The sequence below is a fragment of the Saccopteryx bilineata genome, chromosome 2 (genome assembly GCF_036850765.1).
Source record: "Saccopteryx bilineata isolate mSacBil1 chromosome 2, mSacBil1_pri_phased_curated, whole genome shotgun sequence".
Classification (NCBI taxonomy): Eukaryota; Metazoa; Chordata; class Mammalia; order Chiroptera; family Emballonuridae; genus Saccopteryx; species Saccopteryx bilineata.
The window spans coordinates 168,730,540-168,750,663 of NC_089491.1; the positions used below are offsets into that span (position 1 = coordinate 168,730,540).

Consider the following 20,124-nt stretch of genomic DNA (forward strand, 5'->3'; position numbering starts at 1 on the left):
CACTTCAATGTCAAAGGCGCAATATTTCATCATTTGTGACATGTGCATATATTGCCTATTTTCAGCAGTTCCAATTGGTTATTCAATTCATCTGCGAGAAGATTATAATGCCATAAAAATTGTCCTCAACTTTCTGAAGTATGAGGAGCATAACTAGATCATTTGTGTGGATCTTAAAATGGTAAACTTCCTGCTAGGACAACAAAGAGGTTTCATGAAGTATCCTTGCTTTCTGTGTTTGTGGAACAGCCAAGCTCAGGAGAAACACTGGACACAGGGATGGCCAAAACTCTGGAAGTAGGGATGCAAAATATTGTGAATGAACCTGTAGTTAATCGAGACAGGATCATTTTTCCCCCACTTCACATCAAACTTGGCTTAATGAAGCAGTTTGTTCAGGCTTTGAATAGAAAAAGTGAATGCTTTCAACATATTATTTGTTTTTCCTGCCTTGTCTTTCCAGAAGATAAAAGCAGGTGTATTCGATGGACCTTAAATTCGAACCCTCATACGTGATGAAGAATTTGCCAGGAAGATGAATAAGGAGGAGAAAGCAGCATGGCAGTCTTTTGTGGCAGTTACAAAGAACTTCCTTGGCAACAAAAAAGCAAAAAACTATGAACTTCTGGTTCAAAGGATGTTGTTGGCTTTCCACAACATTGGATGTAACATCAGCGTTAAGATTCACTTCCTAAACAGTCACCTTGATAAGTTTCCTGAAAATCTTGGAGCTGTTAGTGATAAGCAGACTACTGTTGGAGCATCAAACCAGATTGTCCTCAACAAGTACACAAACGCAAGAGCTACAAATGCAAATTTTTGCCTGAATAGAATTTAAATAAGTGTTGCACAAATTTTATGATTAAAATAAGTGTTTTAATATGTTCTATTTCAAAATTGAAGACAAATTCTGATGCAATCATATCTTTTAGTATATTAGTGTATTTACTGCATTATATAAATTATTATATTTTCACAAAGATGATGCCCAAGAAGACAGTCTACTTCATTATGTTAAACCAGGGGTAGTCAACGTTTTTATATCTACCGCCCACTTTTGTATCTCTGTTAGTAGTAAAATTTTCTAACCGCCCACCGGTTCCACAGTAATGGTGATTTATAAAGTAGGGAAGTAACTTGACTTTATAAAATTTATAAAGTCGAGTTACAGCAAGTTAAAGCATATAATAATAATGACTTACCAAGTATTTTATGTTGGATTTTCGCTAAGTTTGGCAGAATAAATCTTTATAAAACAACATACTACAGTTAAATCTATCTTTTTATTCATACTTTGGTTGCTCCGCTACCGCCCAACATGAAAACTGGAATGCCCACTGGTGGGTGGTAGGGACCAGGTTGACTACCACTGTGTTAAACTAAATGTTGAAAATTTTACAATCAGATGAAAACCTAAAATCTTGAATTGCAAAAAACTGTAGCTTACAGAGAAAAACTAATGTCAGATTTGCGATCAGCACACTCGAATTAGGTAAGTATAAGTGTTTTTGTGGATGCAACAAAAATTTTGTTCCCTAGTGTTATCAGTGTATTCACATTATTAAAACCACACAGTTTAGCCCTGGTTGGATAGCTCAGTTGGTTAGAGCTTCATCTGGAAGCACAGAGGTTGCTGTTTGGATCCCAGTTACGGTCCACACAGGAACAAATTGATGTTTCTGTCTCTCTCTCTCTCTCTCTCTTCCTTCCATCCTTCCTCTCTTGATTAAATAAATAAATAAATAAATAAATAAAATCACACAGATTCCAGAGCCAAGACACATGGGTTCAAAGTCAGGCCCTTCTATTTCTAACTGTATGGCTTTGGGCAATGAACTTCTCTGTCTCTCAGTTCCCACATCTGTAAAATGGGGATAATAACAGGACCTCATAGGATGATGGTGAGTACCAAACGCATTAACTTTACATGTAGAGTGCTCAGAGCAATGCCTGTCCATTGCAAGTACTCGATGAATATCAGATTTAGAAGTGTAGCTACTATTATTTCAACACTATGACACTGTGCAATGACCATATGGATAAATTCTGATCCTACAGACAATGAACAGATGGGAATAAAACCAGAATCACTTCTTTTCCTCCTGTTGTGTAATAACAAGGTGACTCTGAGTCAACATATAGCAGAATGCTTTACTATTTTAATCCTATGAGCTAATTACTCAGTAAATGGACTATCACATCCAGAAAAACTATCAATTCTCAAAGAACTTACATTATGTAGAGTAGGTTGGGAATACATGACTACAGAAGAGGCAGATATTGGGAGAAAATGGAAAAGATAAGTAAGTAACCAGCACACCAAATGCCCCACCAATGAATTTACTTGCCTGCAGAAAAGCAACATACAATAAAACAAAGGTGCAGGAGTTATGGGATGTTTAAAAATATTTATACACAATCATGATTTTTTTAAATCTCCGAATTAATAGTTGGTGGATCTTTCTTACAAAAATATAAGAAATGCTGCCAAGTCTCCCAGGAAACAACTTATAAATAAAAAGGCCAGTTAAAAGGTTTTTGAAACAAAACACAGGTGATGATTTATTAGTTTTCTGACATGGCGTCTACTATGACACTCAAGTCAATGATAGCTCTAGGAAAGAAACATTAAACACCTCTTCATCTTAAGTTAACTATAACAGTTTCATCCTAATATTTCTTCTATTTCATACAAAAAGATAGAATTTTAATATAATAGTCACAATATATTCAAGACTGGTGAACATACCCTAGTTTTTTTCAGTCCTGCTATGAGCAAAGCATGAAAGTAAAATCTATTTGGTAATGTATTTTGTAGTAATAAGATTCCCAGATAGAGTTAATTCTTGATGAAAGGTAAGAAGTTCCATATGTTGTGTCTACTAACTACCAAGCACCATGCTAGACACCTTACCTATATTATCTATTTAATTTTATCACAGCCCTGAAAGGCCGAACAAGATAAACAATAATGATCCAAACATAACCCAAACTGTGGTATTAACGAACAAACCCACCTATTCCTTTCCAGATCTCACGGTTCCTCTTGCATTTAACTCTCTCTCTTCCCAACTGGGGTCCAGAGAGATACCGACAAAGACTAAAGCAGCAGGGATAAGCACTGAGGAGGAGAAAGAGAACCACAGGCCTTTAAAAAGCCTCCCCCTTCCCTAAAATGGATTCCACCTGCCCCCAATTACCAAGAATGAGCTAGCTGAGATCCCACAAGGCTAAAGCAATTGCACAAAGTTCACAACTTTCTCTTTTCCTCACACTTAAATAACAACACTTTACAAATTGCTTAAGGCCCCCAACACCACAGAACAGAACAGAAGGGAGAAATCACTTACTCTCCCAATTTTGCCCAGATAGCCAGCGACACCCTGAGGATGATTTCCGAACCTTCAAAAAAGATGGAATCCCAAATCTTTAAAACGGTCTCGTTGGGGAGGCACGTAGCGAAGAGGGTCAGAAACCACTGCATCGTGAAGACGTTTGTAAGTGGGGGCTCATAGCCACCTGCAATAAAACAAACACCACACTCCTTCAGAACTGACAGTCTGCAAGATACAAAAACACCCTCTTTCAGTCTGCCACGCCCACCCAATATGTTACATTTCCTAACTGATTTGTTTATATCATGCAATATGTTACATTTCCTAACTGATTTGTTTATATCATCAAATTCTGATTCTTAGCCCTGGCCTGTTGGCTCAGTGGTAGAGCGTCAGCCTGGCGTGCGGGAGTCCCGGGTTCGATTCCCGGCCAGGGCACACAGGAGAAGCTCCCATCTGCTTCTCCACCTCTCCCCCTCTCCTTCCTCTCTGTCTCTTTCTTCCCCTCCCACAGCCAAGGCTCCATTGGAGCAAAGTTGGCCCGGGCACTGAGGATGGCTCTGTAGCCTCTGCCTCAGGCGCTAGAATGGCTCTGGTTGCAACAGAGCAACGCCCCAGATGGGCAGAGCATTGCCCCCTGGTGGGCATGCTGGGTGGATCCCGGTCGGGCGCATGCAGGAGTCTGTCTGACTGCCTCCCCGTTTTCAACTTCAGAAAAATACAAAAACAAAAGAACAAAAAAAATTCTGATTCTTCCCTTTTTTTCTCTTTCTTTTTCTAGAAGAACATAGGTGTGTTTAATAAAAATCTCAATAATATGAACTTCACAAATTTTTTGTGATATTTCAGAACTCTTAATCCAAAATTTAATTTGGTTCTACCATTTACGGGAAGCTGAAAATTATGGAGAATGTTTTCCTCACCAGAAACAGGATAAAAAGAAAGGATTTTAGCCTTTCAAAAGCAAATGCCAATTTTCTTTTTTTTTTTTTCATTCTTCTGAAGCTGGAAACAGGGAGAGATAGTTAAGACAGACTCCCGCATGCGCCCGACTGGGATCCACCCGGCACGCCCACCAGGGGCGACGCTCTGCCCATCAGGGGGCGATGCTCTGCCCATCCTGGGCGTCGCCATGTTGCGAACAGAGCCACGCGCCTGAGGCAGAGGCCACAGAGCCATGCCCAGCTCCCGGGCCATCTTTGCTCCAATGGAGCCTTGGCTGCGAGAGGGGAAGAGAGAGACAGAGAGGAAAGCGCGGCAGAGGGGTGGAGAAGCAAATGGGCGCTTCTCCTGTGTGCCCTGGCCGGGAATCGAACCCGGGTCCTCCGCACGCTAGGCCGACGCTCTACCGCTGAGCCAACCGGCCAGGGCCAAATGCCAATTTTCAAAATATCCTAAAGCCCACTTTTACTCAAATGCTGGTCATAAAAATAAAATTGCTTATTAGTACTTACTTGTCTAGTTCTTAAATTATACATAGCTCTCAGATCATAATGAAATTAAACTAGAAATCAATTACAGAAATATAGCTGGGAAAACCCCAAACAGCTACACATTAAAGAACATGAAAATTTAAAATATGTTGAAATAAACTATAGTTTTAATATCTGGGGTCCAGCTTCACTTTGAAGTTTCTGAATTCATTAAAAAACCTAGAACTCCCTCTCATTTCCTATGATGACAAATTATGTATTTTAATGAAATAAAATTTAGATGTTTAGACTGATTCTCCCTCCACATTACAGTCAGAATGTACATTTACCCAAGTATAAGCAAAAAAAGATCTGTTCTCCTGCACTCATCTTCTTCCTCTCACCAATGAACAAACGGAGTATGTTTTTCAGAGACTAGGATCTGAGGTCATCCCTTGTAGGAAAATGCAAAGCACTTGGGAGAAAAACATGGGCCCCAGTAAAGTGTGTCAGACCACAGGACAGGCAAGGTTGGTCATTCTGAAAGTCTTATGAAATCCACACAGGTGCATAATTATACTGCACAGGAAAACTAAATAAGAGTATTCAAATGATTTAGAAGGGAATGTTTGAAGACATTCAGGTATCACTAAAATCTCCAGTGTACTTTACTCACAGATTAGATCCTCAAAATCATTTAATAGTTTCCTAGATTTAAATGTGTCGTCATAACTGACAAGCATTTATAGGAAACACAACAAACTTTTGAGTCCTCTTTCTGGTGCCCTGAGTACAGCCAGGGAAGCACAAGCCAGGGGGCATGCCCACAGCACTAACTCCAGTAATTCGAAAAGCTGGGTGATGCCTCCCAGGTAGCAGTGACTCTCCGAGCTGGTGCAGAGCTGTCTCTGTTGCCACCCTGTCAACCCAGTGCCTTCTTCGGGGTTCAGATTCTCCCTGGAGGTCCAGAGGGAACTTCTCCAGCAAGAACTGGCCCATAAATCTCAAGTAAATTTATATACCCTTAGCATCAGTCAATAAAAGAAACATTAAATGTTTTGATTCAAAGTATCTCCTACAACTTTATGAAAATAAGTATTCCACTCTCCCATAACCTCAATACTTCAGGAAAAAACATAGTTTGTGCTAAATGTTACATATAGCTCAGTTTTAAAGAATGCCTATAGGTTTGGTGCCAGCTTAGAGAAAATTAACTAAATGGCATTCTTCATCTAAAAACCAATATATTATTTTAGTTGTTGATCTGGTACTGGTGAAGTATTAGGTTCTTGACTAACTTCCTAACTATGAACATTCAAAGGTTTGACATGTGGCCCTATGTCATTGGTTTGTTTTCTTTTCTTTTTCTTTTTTTTTTATTACTTTTGTTTCTGTTCTCCAAAAATCTTTTCATTGCATCAAACTCTCACCAACCTAAAAATACCTGAAAAGATGTATTTCCATTCAAGGATAAGGCTCAAATATACAATGGAATCACAGATGTAAAATATTTTTGAAAGTACAATAGCACTGACTCATTACTACCTCCACTCTCCTTGTTTGCAGTTCTCTGAAGAGTATCCAGGTGCTGAGATAATTCAGGGAGGTTCAGTCTCAAGAGGTCTCTGAAGACAGCCATATCCACAGACAACGCCCGGAGATTATTGACAAAATAGCCTTCAGGAAGTACCTTATCAATAAGATAAATCATAATCTGAAGAAAAAGATCAAGAAAAATGCTTCATAAAAACTGGTTTCCTAACATGTCCTAAATAGAAAGAATATATTCAAATAGATAAAACATAGTTAGCAAAGCACACTATCTTTTAAATGTGTCAGTACCAAATGTTCTGGGTTTTCAGGGTTCACCTCCACTCTGAATAAAGAGCGGGTGGCATAATTATCTAAGTAACTCATAATTATCTAAGTAAGTTATCAAAGCAGCTCAAACCCCAGTCTGCTGCTGTCTAAAATTTCTGCACGGGCTACTAGACCTGAGTCTACCCCATCAGTAACTGTGATCACACAACCCTCAGACCCTTCTGAGAAATGTGGTGGAGCACAGGCTTCAGCAGGACAGCGGGAAACTAAGTCCTAGCTCCTTGGTGTCAGCAGTTTTACAACCTTACTGGGAAAACCAGGAGCCAGCCTCTCATAAAAAAAACACCCCACTGCCTGACCAGATGGTGGCACAGTGGATAGAGTGTCAGACTGGGATGCAGAGGACCCAGGTTCGGGACCCCGAGGTTGCCAGCTTGAGCGTGGGCTCATCTGGCTTGAGCAAAAAGCTCACCAGCTTGGACCCAAGGTTGCTGGCTCGAGCAAGGGGTTACTCGGTCTGCTGTAGCCCCACGGTCAAGGCACATATGAGAAAGCAATCAGTGAACAACTAAGGTGTCGCAATGAAAAACTGATGATTGATGCTTCTCACCTCTCTCCGTTCCTGTCTGTCTGTCCCTATCTGTCCCTCTCTCTGACTCTGTCTCTGTAAAAAAAAAAAAAAAAAACAACCAAAAAACAAACAAACAAAAAAACCCCACTGAAGCCAGTCTCAAGGTTCATTAACCATCAACCTGGGTTAGTAAAACAACTGATGTTGGCTTTTTGTCCACTTTCCTTTTCCTGGCAGAATGCAACAAGGTTTTATTTGAACAATCAAAACTTTTAAAATCTGGGCCCTAGCTGGGTATCTCAGTTGGTTAGCTCATCATCCTGATAAGCCAAGATTGTGGTTCTGATCCCCAGTCAGGGCATGTACAACAGAAAACCAGTGAATGCATAAATAAATAGAACAACAAATCGATCTCTCTCTCTCTCTCTCTCTAAAATCAATAAAAATAATTTTTCCATTGATTTGAGAGAAAAGCACCAATTCACTGTTCCACTTTCTTGTTCCATTTAATTGTGTACTCACTGATTGCTTCTCAGAAAATGCCCTGACCAGGGATCAAACCATGACCTTGATGTGCCAGGCTGATGTTCTATCCACTGAGCCAACCACACAGAGCCCAATAAATAAATATATAGATAGATAGATAGATTTTAGTGAAAGAGAGACAGACAGACAGGAAGGGAGAGAGATGAGAAGCATCAACTTGTTTTAAACTATGGACTTCAGGTGATTACTGATGTGTTGGTGTAGGTTCATTGGTTTTAACAAATGCATCATTCTGATGAGTGATATTTGTAATGGTGGAGGCTGTGCATGTGGAGCGTGGGGCAGGGGATAGATGGCAAATCTCTCTACCTTCCTTTCAATTACACTGTGAACCTAAAAAAATGAAGTTTTTAAAAAACAAATAAATAATAAAGGAGCTACAAATTCTTAACAAATAATTAAAAAACAAAATAGTCACTAAGGAAAAAAAACAGTAAGTACAAAAGAACAAGGAAAATGGCTTACCTACATTTAATGAACTATACATTCCCTTATAACTTGCAGAGGTCAAAATAGCTGTTGGAAAAACACCAACACCCAATATTTTCCTTTGCATCAGAAGTGGTTCTTCGTAAACCCAACCTTCCTCTGCATATTAAATGCCTAACCAGATTCCTAAGTGATGAGAATGTCATTTCATCCCACAAAGTTCATTTTCTTAGAGGCAGATGTATGGCCAGTAGTTGCGGCCATCGCAGTCATTCACATGCATGTTCTCACTGGATTCAGGCAGATGGTAAAAAAACATTGGAGACAAACAATGGTGGGCCATTCCTTCACTAAAGTCTTGCACCGGCTGAGGAGCAACACACACAGGGAAAACACTTCCCTCTTCATTCAGAACTCACAAAACCCTGATGAATCCTCTGGTTCCACAACCAGGAGAATCTCTCAGTGGAGCTCGCAAAAGCCCCTCCCTAACCTCTGGTTCCCCATCTGCACACCTTCTTCTCTGCCAACATGGCTTCTTCTTCAGCACCCTGCATTCTCTCTGCTCTCACTATGCAAATATGGCTTCTTTTCTGCCTCTCCTTATTCTCTCCCTTTTCAAAATTTTCTGGTGGGAATCCTCTTCTTCAGCAAAACATTAGCAAAACAATGGCTCTTCCCAAGCAGGAAGGTAATTTGCAATTTTACAGATCACATATACCTGGTGATGCCCAGCCCCAATGCAAACTATCAGCAAGCAAAAAGAAAAATCATATTTTACAAACTTATTCGACTGACAACAGACATATAAATATTCACTTTCTCAGTTTTATCTAATCCATCTTTTTCTGTGACTTTTTACTTTCTCAAGTATCCCTGAGCTCTTTCATGATTTGATTGGCCTTATATCCTTGTTCCCAAAACTTTCCAACCCACCCCTAACCTGAATTGTTTATTCCAGCTTTTCAATACTATAGCTCCCATTTTATAGTCAAAGTACAGTATACCTGGGGAAAAAAATGACAAAAGCCAATAGAATGAGTAAACAAAATTGCTTCTAAATTAAAAATGTTTTAGCCTGACCAGGAGGTGGTGCAGTGGATAGAGCATAGGACTGGGATGTGGAGGACCCACGTTTGAGACCCCAAGGTCCCAGCTTGAGTGCAGGCTCATTGGTTTGAGCAAAGCTCACCAGCTTGGACCCAAGGTCGCTGGCTCGAGCAAGGGGTTACTCAGTCTGCTGTAGCCTCACGGTCAAGGCACATATGAGAAAGCAATCAATGAACAACTAAGGTGTCGCAATGAAAAACTGATGATTGATGCTTCTCATCTCTCTCCAATTCTGTCTGTCCCTATCTATTCCTCTCTCTGACTCTCACTCTGTCTCTGTGTAAAAAAAAAAAATGTTTTAAAGTCATGTATTTGATTTGTCACTGCCGCCACCCCTGCCTATTTGATGAACAAATCGCTTCAAAGTTATTTCCTTAAATACAGGAATGGAAAAGTGAGAGAGTAAATACAGATTTAAATCATGTTGGGCTGTATTTATAATTCATTCCACCATGATGTGTATAAAACTAGGAGGAACATTTGCTTATTTTTCCTTAACACATTAATGGTGACTGCCATTATCACTAAGGTTTTCACCACAGAGAATCAGTGGTGGAGGAGGTGCTCCTGCATACAAAGCAGGAATATCCATCCCACCCATCACAAAGCACTGCAATCAACAGCAGTCTGAGGATTCAGATATAAATGGACCACCACATGTTGCCCCAGGCAAACAAGGCAGTGGCCATCCTCCCTGTGTGAAATACTTCATTCCTCCTAAAGATTTCTCTGGTGACTCACCAGTCACATTCAGATCTAGATCTGAAATTGCTAGTGTTCCATCTCAAAGTTTTCCAGAATTTTTTTTTACTAATAAATACCCTAGGTATCAATTATTAAAAGATAATAAATATAACTCACTTCTATAACCTTTCTCCAAGCAAGTAGCTTTCATCATAGACTTTCACTCTCAGTCTCCTCCATACCTCATCCCCAACCTGAAAGAATGAAGCGGGCCCTGGCCGGTTGGCTCAGTAGTAGAGCATCGGCCTGGCATGAAGGAGTCCTGGGTTTGATTCCCAGCCTGGGCACACAGGAGAAGCGCCCATCTGCTTCTCCACCCCTCCCCTTCTCCTTCCTCTCTGTCTCTCTCTTCCCCTCCCGCAGCCAGGGCTCCGTTGGAGCAAACTTGGCCTAGGTGCTGGGGGTGGCTCTATGGCCTCTGCCTCAGGCACTAGAATGGCTCTGGTTGCAACAGAGCATCGCCCCCTGGTGGGCATGCCGGGTGGATCCCGGTCGGGCACATGCGGGAGTCTGTCTGACTGCCTCCCTATTTCCAACTTCAGAAAAATTCCAAAAAAATAAAAACAAAAGAATGAAGCAACCTAAAAAGATCCAACCAGATTAAACCATATCTAGTGGAGTAGACAGTTTCTATCATGACCCCAAGGGCCCTCAACTCCTGAAGGTCACAGCCCATCCTCTTCAGTATGAGCTAGACCTAGTGATTGATAGATATGTAAATTCCAAACTGCCCTCTTGATGTTCCGCTTTATCTGTTAGACCTCACCCTTACTGGACTATTGACCCTGAGACAGAGGAATTCCAAAAAGCTGAGAAGTGACTGGCTCCTAAAGAACAGAATATGGCAAAATGATAAAATGTGACTTCTGATATTAGGCTACAAATCTGTAACTTAATCTCTTCTGCCTTGCTAACTCTTACTCTCTTGCTCAGTGAGTGAGGATACCAACCACAATGCTGTACAGTGGACAGCCCCACATGGCAAGAAACTAAAAAAAGTTCTCTGGCCAATAGCCAGTAAAAAACTGAGACCCTCAGTCCAAGGCCCTGTGAGGAATTAAATCTAGCCAACAACCACATGAATGAAGTTGGAAGTAAACGCACCCACTCAATCAAGCCTTCAGATGAGACCACAAGCCCCAGCCACCAGTTTGAATGCCACCATGATGTGACTCTGAATCATTTAAGCCACACCCAGATTCCTGTGAGACACTGTGAGGTAATGTTTGCTGTTTCAAGCAGCTAATTTACTATGCAACAATAAATAAGTATAATTAATATTAAACGTGCTTTAAAAATATGTCTTATACAGAGACAAGATGGTGATGGAGTAGGCAGATGTACCAACATCCACTTTCCAGAACCAAAATGGATTACAACTAATTTTAAGAACCATCATCTGGAAAAACCAACTTTGGATTAAACTAAGAGGACTCTTCAACCAGGGAACACCGAGGAAGCCACACAGAGACCGGTAAAAAAAGCAGAAATGTGGAGAGAGCTGCCCAGCTCTCCGGAGTGAACGGCAGCCGGGAGAAACTCGCGTGGCGAGAAGTGAGTTTAGCAGAGAGGGGAAGGTCCTGAGTCCCAGGAACAAAACCCCAGCCTGCAGCCCCAGAACCTAGAAGAGGCGTATGGACAGTATTTAGCTGGAAACAAGTCAGGATACTGTTTGTGAGAAAAAGACTGATTTCTCAGACCCAGGATTCTTCCTAAAGGGACCACACAGAAAACCTCTCTCACAACCACTCACCTGGGGCTCCGGGGGACAGGGAGAGAGGAGAGGAGCGGAGTAGCAGGAAGAGAATGTAATCTAGGAGGCACAAAGAGAAACACTGAGAGACAGCCACCCTAACCCCTGGGATGAGTCACTCCCCAAATCTGAAGTGAATATTTCCCCTGGGAACAGCAATACCAGCAAAGAGCAGCAGGACACCAGCCAAACAAGCTCTCCCATGGCACTCAGAGCAGAGTCGCTTAGAAGGAGGGAGCTTCCGGGACTACAGTAGTGAATCTTAGGGTCTGAGCTGCAGCGCCCCACCCACATGGCTGAGGGCTCGCCCGAGGGCGGGCAGCGGCAGGACACAGAAGCGCGGTTCTGTTGGCAAGGGCGGAAGCTAGCTGTCCACCACTGAGGCCCAGGTGTGAGCTCAGTCTTGCCCGGCTGGGGAGGAGGGGATATGCGAAAGTGGTCAACCCCAGCTAGAAGCCACCTGCAATCCAGCCTGCCGGGGGGAAGGGCGGGAGCCCCGGAAGGGGCAGAGACCCGCTCTTCAGCAAGGGTGCAGTAGCGCAGCCCTGCCCCGCCCACGGAACCCAGTCTTGTGGCCTGAAGTGGGAGCCAGCTCCTCCTGCGGGAGTGGAGCCAAAAGCCTAGAACAGGCAGAGTCCTGCTACTGAGCGTGGGCATGCAGTCCTGGCCTGTGGAGCCAAGGCTTGCAGCCCTCCCATGAGCTGGGCTCCTCCTGCAGGGGCAGGGCAAAAGCCCGGAATCAGGCGGAGACCCACAGCTGAGCAAAGGTGCTCACCCCTGCCCTCAGGGCCAAGCCCTGCCCACGGGGGCGGGGCGAAGGCTAAGGCCACCGTGGCTTGTACACCCAAGCATGTGATCACAGCCACTCCCGTGAAGGAGAGGCGGAAACCACAGCAACAGTCCCAGTGGGCAGGCACCAGCAACACCCATACTGGAACACCCTAGGCAGCAACAGCAGAGGGGGTGGTGGGCCTGCAGACAGACCACACTTAGGGAACACAGAAGTCACACTCAGTGGACTCCAGTGGCCAAAACCTTATTTTACACAGACAAAATGAGAAGGCAGAGAAATGCAACACAAATGAATCAAGGGGAAGACAAGATGGCGCTGGAGTAGGCGGACATACCAACATCCACATCCCAGAACCAAAGTGGATTACAAACTAATTTTAAGAACCATCATCTGGAAAAACCAACTTTGGACTAAACTAAGAGGACTCTTCAACCAAGGAAAACTAAAGAAGCCACACCGAGACTGGTAGAAAAAGCAGAAACGCAGAGAGGGCTGCCCAGCTCCCCGGAGCAAACAGCAGCCGGGAGAGACTCGCGTGGCAGGAATGTATCCCAAGGTTCTCTTTACCACGCCACAGTCGCAGAGCTCCAGGGAAAAGCAACCTGGTCTCATCTCTCCAGGCAGAGGAGAACAGAAGCTCCATCTCCACACATGCTGAAGATGGCTTTTCCAGTCTACCTGAATCATTACTAGCTAGAAGCAGCGGTCATTGGGACTTGGTCATGAGCTGCAAAGTATAGAATTGTGGCAAATCCAGTGCCATGCGGACTCTTCCTGGATATGAACTTTTCCTGGACTCCTGCTCCTTGTGACAGTTCCTAACGGACTGAACTGGGGTGGGGTTGCATTTTTCAGGAATTTGGCATGGTGATGGTGCCAACTTGGACTTAGTGAACATGTTAAGGACACTATTCTTTTATAGATTCTTGCTGTATTGGCCAAGAGTTTGCTTAAAGGATTTAATTACTGTAAAAAAAAAAAAAAAAAAAAGTAGAAGACTGGATAAAGAAGATGTGGCACATATACACCATGGTATACTATTCAGCCATAAGAAATGATGACATCGGATCATTTACAACAAAATGGTGGGATCTTGATAACATTATATAGAGTGAAATAAGTAAATCAGAAAAAAACAAGAACTACAGGATTCTATATATTGGTGGGACATAAAAACGAGAGTAAGAGACATGGACAAGAGTGTGGTGGTTATGGGGGACAGGGGAGGGAAGAAGGGAGAGAGGGAGGGGGAGGGGAAGGGGCACAAAGAAAACTAGATAAAAGGTGACTGAGGACAATCAGACTTTGGGTGATGGGTATGCAACATAATTGAATGACAAGATAACCTGGACATGTTTTCTTTGAATATATGTACCCTGATTTATTAATGTCATCCGATTAAAATTAATAAAAAAAAAATTTATTTATGCCTGACCAGGCGGTGGCGCAGTGGAAAGAGCGTCAGACTGGGATGCGGAGGACCCAGGTTCAAGACCCCGAGGTCACCAGCTTAAGCACAGGCTCATCTGGTTTGAGCAAAGCTCACCAGCTTGGACCCAAGGTCGCTGGCTCCAGCAAGGGGTTACTCGGTCTGCTGAAGGCCCACAGTCAAGGCACATATGAGAAAGCAATCAATGAACACCTAAGGTGTCGCAACAAAAAACTGATGATTGATGCTTCTCATCTCTCTCCGTTCCTGTCTGTCTGTCCCTATCTATCCCTCTCTCTCTCTGTCTCTGAAAACAAACAAACAAAAAAAAATTTATTTATAAAAAAAAAAAATGAATCAAGAGAAATCCCCAGAAAAGGACCGGAATAAGTCAGATATAACCAAATTACCAGATGCAGAGTTTAAAATAACGATTGTTAGGATGCTCAAAGATATTAGAACAATAGATGGTCATTACGAACACCTAAATAAAGAGATAGCAAATATAAAAAAGGATATTGAAATAATAAAAAAGAAATGACAAATACAATATCGGAAATAAGGAACACAATGGAAGGAATTAAAAGCAGGATGGATGAAGCTAAGAATCGAATCAGTGAGTTATAAGACAAGATAAATGAATGCACAGAAGCAAAACAGATAAAAGAGACTCGCCTGACCAGGCAGTGGAGCACTGGATAGAATGTCGGACTGGGATGCAGAGGACGCAGGTTCGAGACACCAAGGTAACAGCTTGAGTGCGGGCTCATCTGGTTTGAGCAAAAGCTCACCAGCTTGGACCCAAGGTCGCTGGCTTGAGCAAGAGGTTACTCAGTCTGCTGAAGGCCCACGGTCAAGGCATATATGAGAAAGCAATCAATGAACAACTAAGATGTCTCAACGAAAAACTGATGATTGATGATTCTCATCTCTCTCCATTCCTGTTTGTCTGTCCCTGTCTGTCCCTCTCTCTAACTCTCTCTCTGTCCCTGTAAAAAAGAAAGAAAAGAAAAGAGACTAAAAAAGTCTGAGGAAACTCTAAGAGAGCTCTGTGACAACATGAAGAGAAATAACATCCTTATCATAGGGGATCCTGAAGAAGAAGAGAAAGAACAAAAGATAGAGACTTTGTTCAAACATATCATAGCTGAAAACTTCCCTAAATTAAGGCAGGAAAACGTCTCACGAGTTCAAGAAGCACAGAGAACTCCATTAAAGAGAAACCCAAAGAAATTTACACCAAGGCACATCATAATTAAAATACTAAAGCTAAGTGATAAAGAGAAAATATTTTTTTTAAATGTTTTATTTTATTTTATTTTTTTTTAAGTTTTTTTTTATTTAATTTTATTTTTTTTAATTTAATTGTTTTTTTTTAGTTTATTCATTTTTAGAGAGAAGAGAGAGAGGAGAGAGAGAGACAGGGGGGAGGAGCAGGAAGCATCAATTCCCATATGTGCCTTGACCAGGCAAGCCCAGGGTTTTGAACCGGCGACCTCAGCATTTCCAGGAAAGAGAAAATATTAAAAGCTGCTAGAGAAAAAAAGACTATCACCTACAAAGGAGCCCCCATAAGAATGACTTCCGACTTCTCAACAGAAACACTTGAGGCCAGAAGGGAATGGCAAAAAATATTCAAAGTAATGCAGTACAAGAGCCTACAACCAAGACTACTTTATCCAGCAAGGCTATCATTTAAAATTGAAGGAGAAATAAAAAGCTTTACAGACAAAAAAAAACCTCAAGTAATTCACTACAACCAAACCAAGGCTGGAAGAAATGCTAAGGGAACTGTTGTAAACAGAAAAAGAAGAAAAAGAATATAGGAAAAGAGGAATACAGTTTTAAAGAAAAAATGGAAATAAACAACTACATATCAACAATAACCTTAAATGTAAATGCATTAAATGATCTGATCAAAAGACATGGGGTATCTGCATGGATAAGAAAACAGGACCCATACATATGCTGTCTACAAGAGACACACCTTAAAACAAAAGATGCACATAAACTGAAGATAAAAGGATGAAAAAAAATATTTCATGCAAATGGAAATGAAAAAAAAAAGCTGGGGTAGCAATACTTATATCAGACAAAATGGACTTTAAAACAAAGACTATAGTTAGAGATAAAGAAGGTCACTACATAATAAAGGGAGCAATCCAAAAGGAAGATATAACCGTTATAAATATCTACGCACCTAATATAGGAGCACCTAAATATATAAGCAGACTTTAATAGATTTAAAGGGCAAGATCAACAGCAATACTATAGTAGTAGGGGATTTCAATACCCCACTAACATCACTAGATAGATCCTCAAGAAAGAAAATTAACAAAGAAACAGCAGACTTAAAGGACATACTACATCAACTCAATTTAATAGATATCTTCAGAACCTTTCACCCTAAAGCAGCAGAATATACATTCTTTTCAAGCGTTCATGATACATTCTCTAGGATAGACCACGTTAGGGCACAAAAGCAATCTCAACAAATTTAAGAAGATTGAAATCATATCGAGCACTTTCTCTGATCACAATGGCATAAAACTAGAAATCAATCCCAACAGAAAAACTGAAAAATACTCAAACACTTGGAAACTAAATAGCATGTTATTAAATAACAAATGGGTTAACAATGAGATCAAAGAAGAAATAAAAAAATTCCTAGAAACAAACAATAACGAGCATACATCAACTTTTGAGTTGATGGGACACAGCAAAAGCAGTCTTGAGAGGGAAGTTCATAGCATTACAGGCATACCTTAAGAAGCTAAAAAAAGGTCAAATAAACAACTTGACCCTGCATCTAAAAGAACTAGAAAAAGAACAGCAAGTAAAGCCCAGAGGTAGTAGAAAAGGAAATAATAAAAATCAGAGTAGAAATAAATGACATAGAGGCTAAAGAAACAATACAGAGGATCAATGAAACCAGGAGCTGGTTCTTTGAAAAGGTAAACAAGATCGATGAACCTTTAACCAGACTCACCAAGAAAAAAAGAGAGAGGACTCAAATAAAATTAGAAATGAGAGTGGAGAAATAACAACTGACACAACAGAAATACAAAATATTGTAAGAAAATACTATGAAGAACTGTATGCCAAAAAACTAGACAACCTAGATGAAATGGACAAATTCCTTGAAACATATAATCTTCCAAAAATTAATCTGGAAGAATCAGAAAACCTAAACAGACCAATTACAACAAATGAGATTGAAACAGTTTCCACAAAACTCTCAAAAAAGAAAAGTCCTAGGCCTGATGGCTTCACTGGTGAATTCTATCAAATATTCAAAGAACTAACTCCTATCCATCTCAAGCTATTTCAAAAATTCAAGAGGAAGGAAGACTTCCAAGCTCCTTGTATGAGGCGAGCATAATTCTGATTCCAAAACCAGGCAAAGACAACACAAAGAAAGAAAATTATAGGCCAATATTCCTGATAAATTTAGATGCTAAAATCCTCAACAAAATATTAGCAAACCGGATCCAGCAATATATGAAAAAAAATCATACACCATGATCAAGTGGGATTTATTCTTGGGAGGCAAGGCTGGTACAATATTTGCAAATCAATCAATGTGATTCATCACATAAACAAAAGGAAGGAGAAAAAACACATGATAATTTCAACAGATGCAGAAAAAGCATTTGATAACATCCAGCACCCATTCATGATTAAAACTCTCAGCAAAGTGGGAATACAGGGAACATACCTCAACATGATAAAGGCCATCTATGACAAACCCACAGCCAACCATCATACTCAATGGGCAAAAATTAAAAGCAATCCTCTTAAGATCAGGAACAAGGCAGGGGTGCCCCCTTTTATGACTCTTATTCGACATAGTTCTGGAAGTCCTAGCCACAGCAATCAGACAAGAAGAAGAAATAAAAGGCATTCAAATTGGAAAAGAAGAAGTAAAACTATCATTATTTGCAGATGATATGATATTGTATATAGAAAACCCTAAAGTCTCATTCAAAAAACTACTGGACCTGATTAATGAATTCAGCAAGGTGGCAGGATATAAAATTAATACTCAGAAATCAGAGGCATTTTTTTTTGTACTTTTCTGAAGTTGGAAATGGGGAGGCAGTCAGACAGACTCTCGCATGCGCCCAACCGGGATCCATCCAGCACGCCCACCAGGGGGCGATGCTCTGCCCATCTGGGGCGTCGCTCCCCTGAAACCACAGCCATTCTAGCGCCTGAGGCAGAGGCCACAGAGCCATCCTCAGTACCCGGGCCAACTTTGCTCCAATGCAGCCTTGGCTGGGGGAGGGGAAGAGAGAGACAGAGAGGAAGTACAGAGGGAGGGGTGGAGAAGCAGATGGGTGTTTCTCCTTTGTGCCATGGCCAGGAATCGAACCTGGAACTCCCGCACGCCAGGCCGACGCTCTACCACTGAGCCAACCGGCCAGGGCCAGAAATCAGAGGCATTTTAAACACTAACAATGAACTGTCAAAAAGATAAATTAAGGCAGCAATCCCCTTCACCATTGCAACCAAAAAAATAAAGTACCTAGGAATAAATTTACCCAGAGAGATTAAAGACTTGTACTCAGAAAATTATAAAACATTGATAAAAGAAATCACGGAAGATACGAACAAGTTGAAGCATATACCGTGCTCATGGTTAGGAAGAATAAACATCATTAAAATGTTTATATTACCCAAAGCAATTCATAAACTCAATGCAATACCAATTAAAATACCAATGATTTACTTCAAAGATATAGAACACATATTCCAAAAATTTATATAGAACCAAAAGAGATCACGAATAGCCTCAGCAATATTGAAAAGGAAAAATAAAGTGGCAGGTATCACACTTCCGGATATCAAATTATACTACAAGGCCACTGTACTCAAAACAGCCTGGTACTGGCATAAGAACAGGCATATAGATCAATGGAACAGAACTGAGAACCCAGAAATAAACCCACACTTTTATGGACAACTGATATTTGACAAAGGAGGTAACAGTATACAATGAGTAAAGACAGCCTCTTCAACAAATGGTGTTGGGAAAATTGGACAGCTACCTGCAAAAAAATGAAACTAGATCACCAACTTACACCATTCACAAAAATAAATTCAAAATGGATAAAAGACTTAAATATAAGCCGTAAAACCATAAGCATCTTAGAAGAAAACATAGGCAGTAAGCTCTCCGACATCTCTCACAGCAATATATTTGCTGATTTATCTCCACAGGCAAGTGAAATAAAAGACAGGATAAACAAATGGGACTATATCAAACTAAAAAGCTTTTGCGCAGCTAAAGACAATAAGAACAGAATAAAAAGACAAACTACATGATGGGAGAACATATTTGACAATACATCTGATAAGGGGTTAATAACCAAAATTTATGAAGAACTTGTAAAACTTAATACCAGGAGGACAAACAATCCAATCAAAAAATGGGCAAAAAAAAAGAATAGATACTTCTCCAAAGAGGACATACAGATGGCCAATAGGCATATGAAAAAATGCTCGCCTGACCTGTGGTGGCGCAGTGGATAAAGCGTTGACCTGGAAATGCTTAGGTCGCCGGTTCAAAACCCTGGGCTTGCCTGGTCAAGGCACATACGGGAGTTGATGCTTCCAGCTGCTCCCCCCTGTCTCTGTCTCTGTCTCTCTCTCCCTCTCTCCTCTCTAAAATGAATAAATAAAATAAAAATTAAAAAAAATAAATAAAAATTTAAAAATAAAAGAAAAAATGCTCAACATCACTAGTCATTAGAGAAATGCAAATTAAAACCACAATGAGATATCATCTCACACCAGTCAGAATGGCGCTCATCAACAAAACAACACAGAATAAGTGCTGGCGAGGATGTAGAGAAAAGAGAACTCTCCTGCACTGCTGGTAGGAATGCAGACTGGTGTAGTCACTGTGGAAAACAGTATGGAGATTCCTCAAAAAATTAAAAATTGAACTGCCTTTTGACCCAGCTATCCCACTTTTAGGAATATACCCCAAGAACACCATAGCACTGTTTCAAAAGAAGAAATGCACCCCCATGTTTGTGGCAGCATTGTTCACAATAGCGAAGATCTGGAAACAGCCCAAGTGTCCGTCAGTGGACAAGTAGATTAAAAAGCTTTAGTACATATATACTATGGAATACTACTCAGCCATAAGAAATGATGACATCGGATCATTTAC

General features: G+C 41.0%; 1 protein-coding gene across 12 annotated transcripts in view; it reads right to left on the reverse strand.

Moving 5' to 3' along the window:
- Positions 1–20,124, reverse strand: part of TBC1D30 (TBC1 domain family member 30) — a 148,251-nt gene that overhangs the window by 52,517 nt on the left and 75,610 nt on the right. For 11 of the 12 annotated variants that reach the window (XM_066258370.1, XM_066258364.1, XM_066258357.1 and 8 more), the window contains 2 exons: positions 6,293–6,461; positions 3,351–3,519 (listed from right to left, as the gene is read on the reverse strand). In XM_066258370.1, the coding sequence (XP_066114467.1) occupies positions 3,351–3,519; positions 6,293–6,461 (338 nt within the window). The remainder of the gene's footprint in view (positions 1–3,350; positions 3,520–6,292; positions 6,462–20,124) is intronic. The other variant, XM_066258359.1, reaches the window with a different exon arrangement.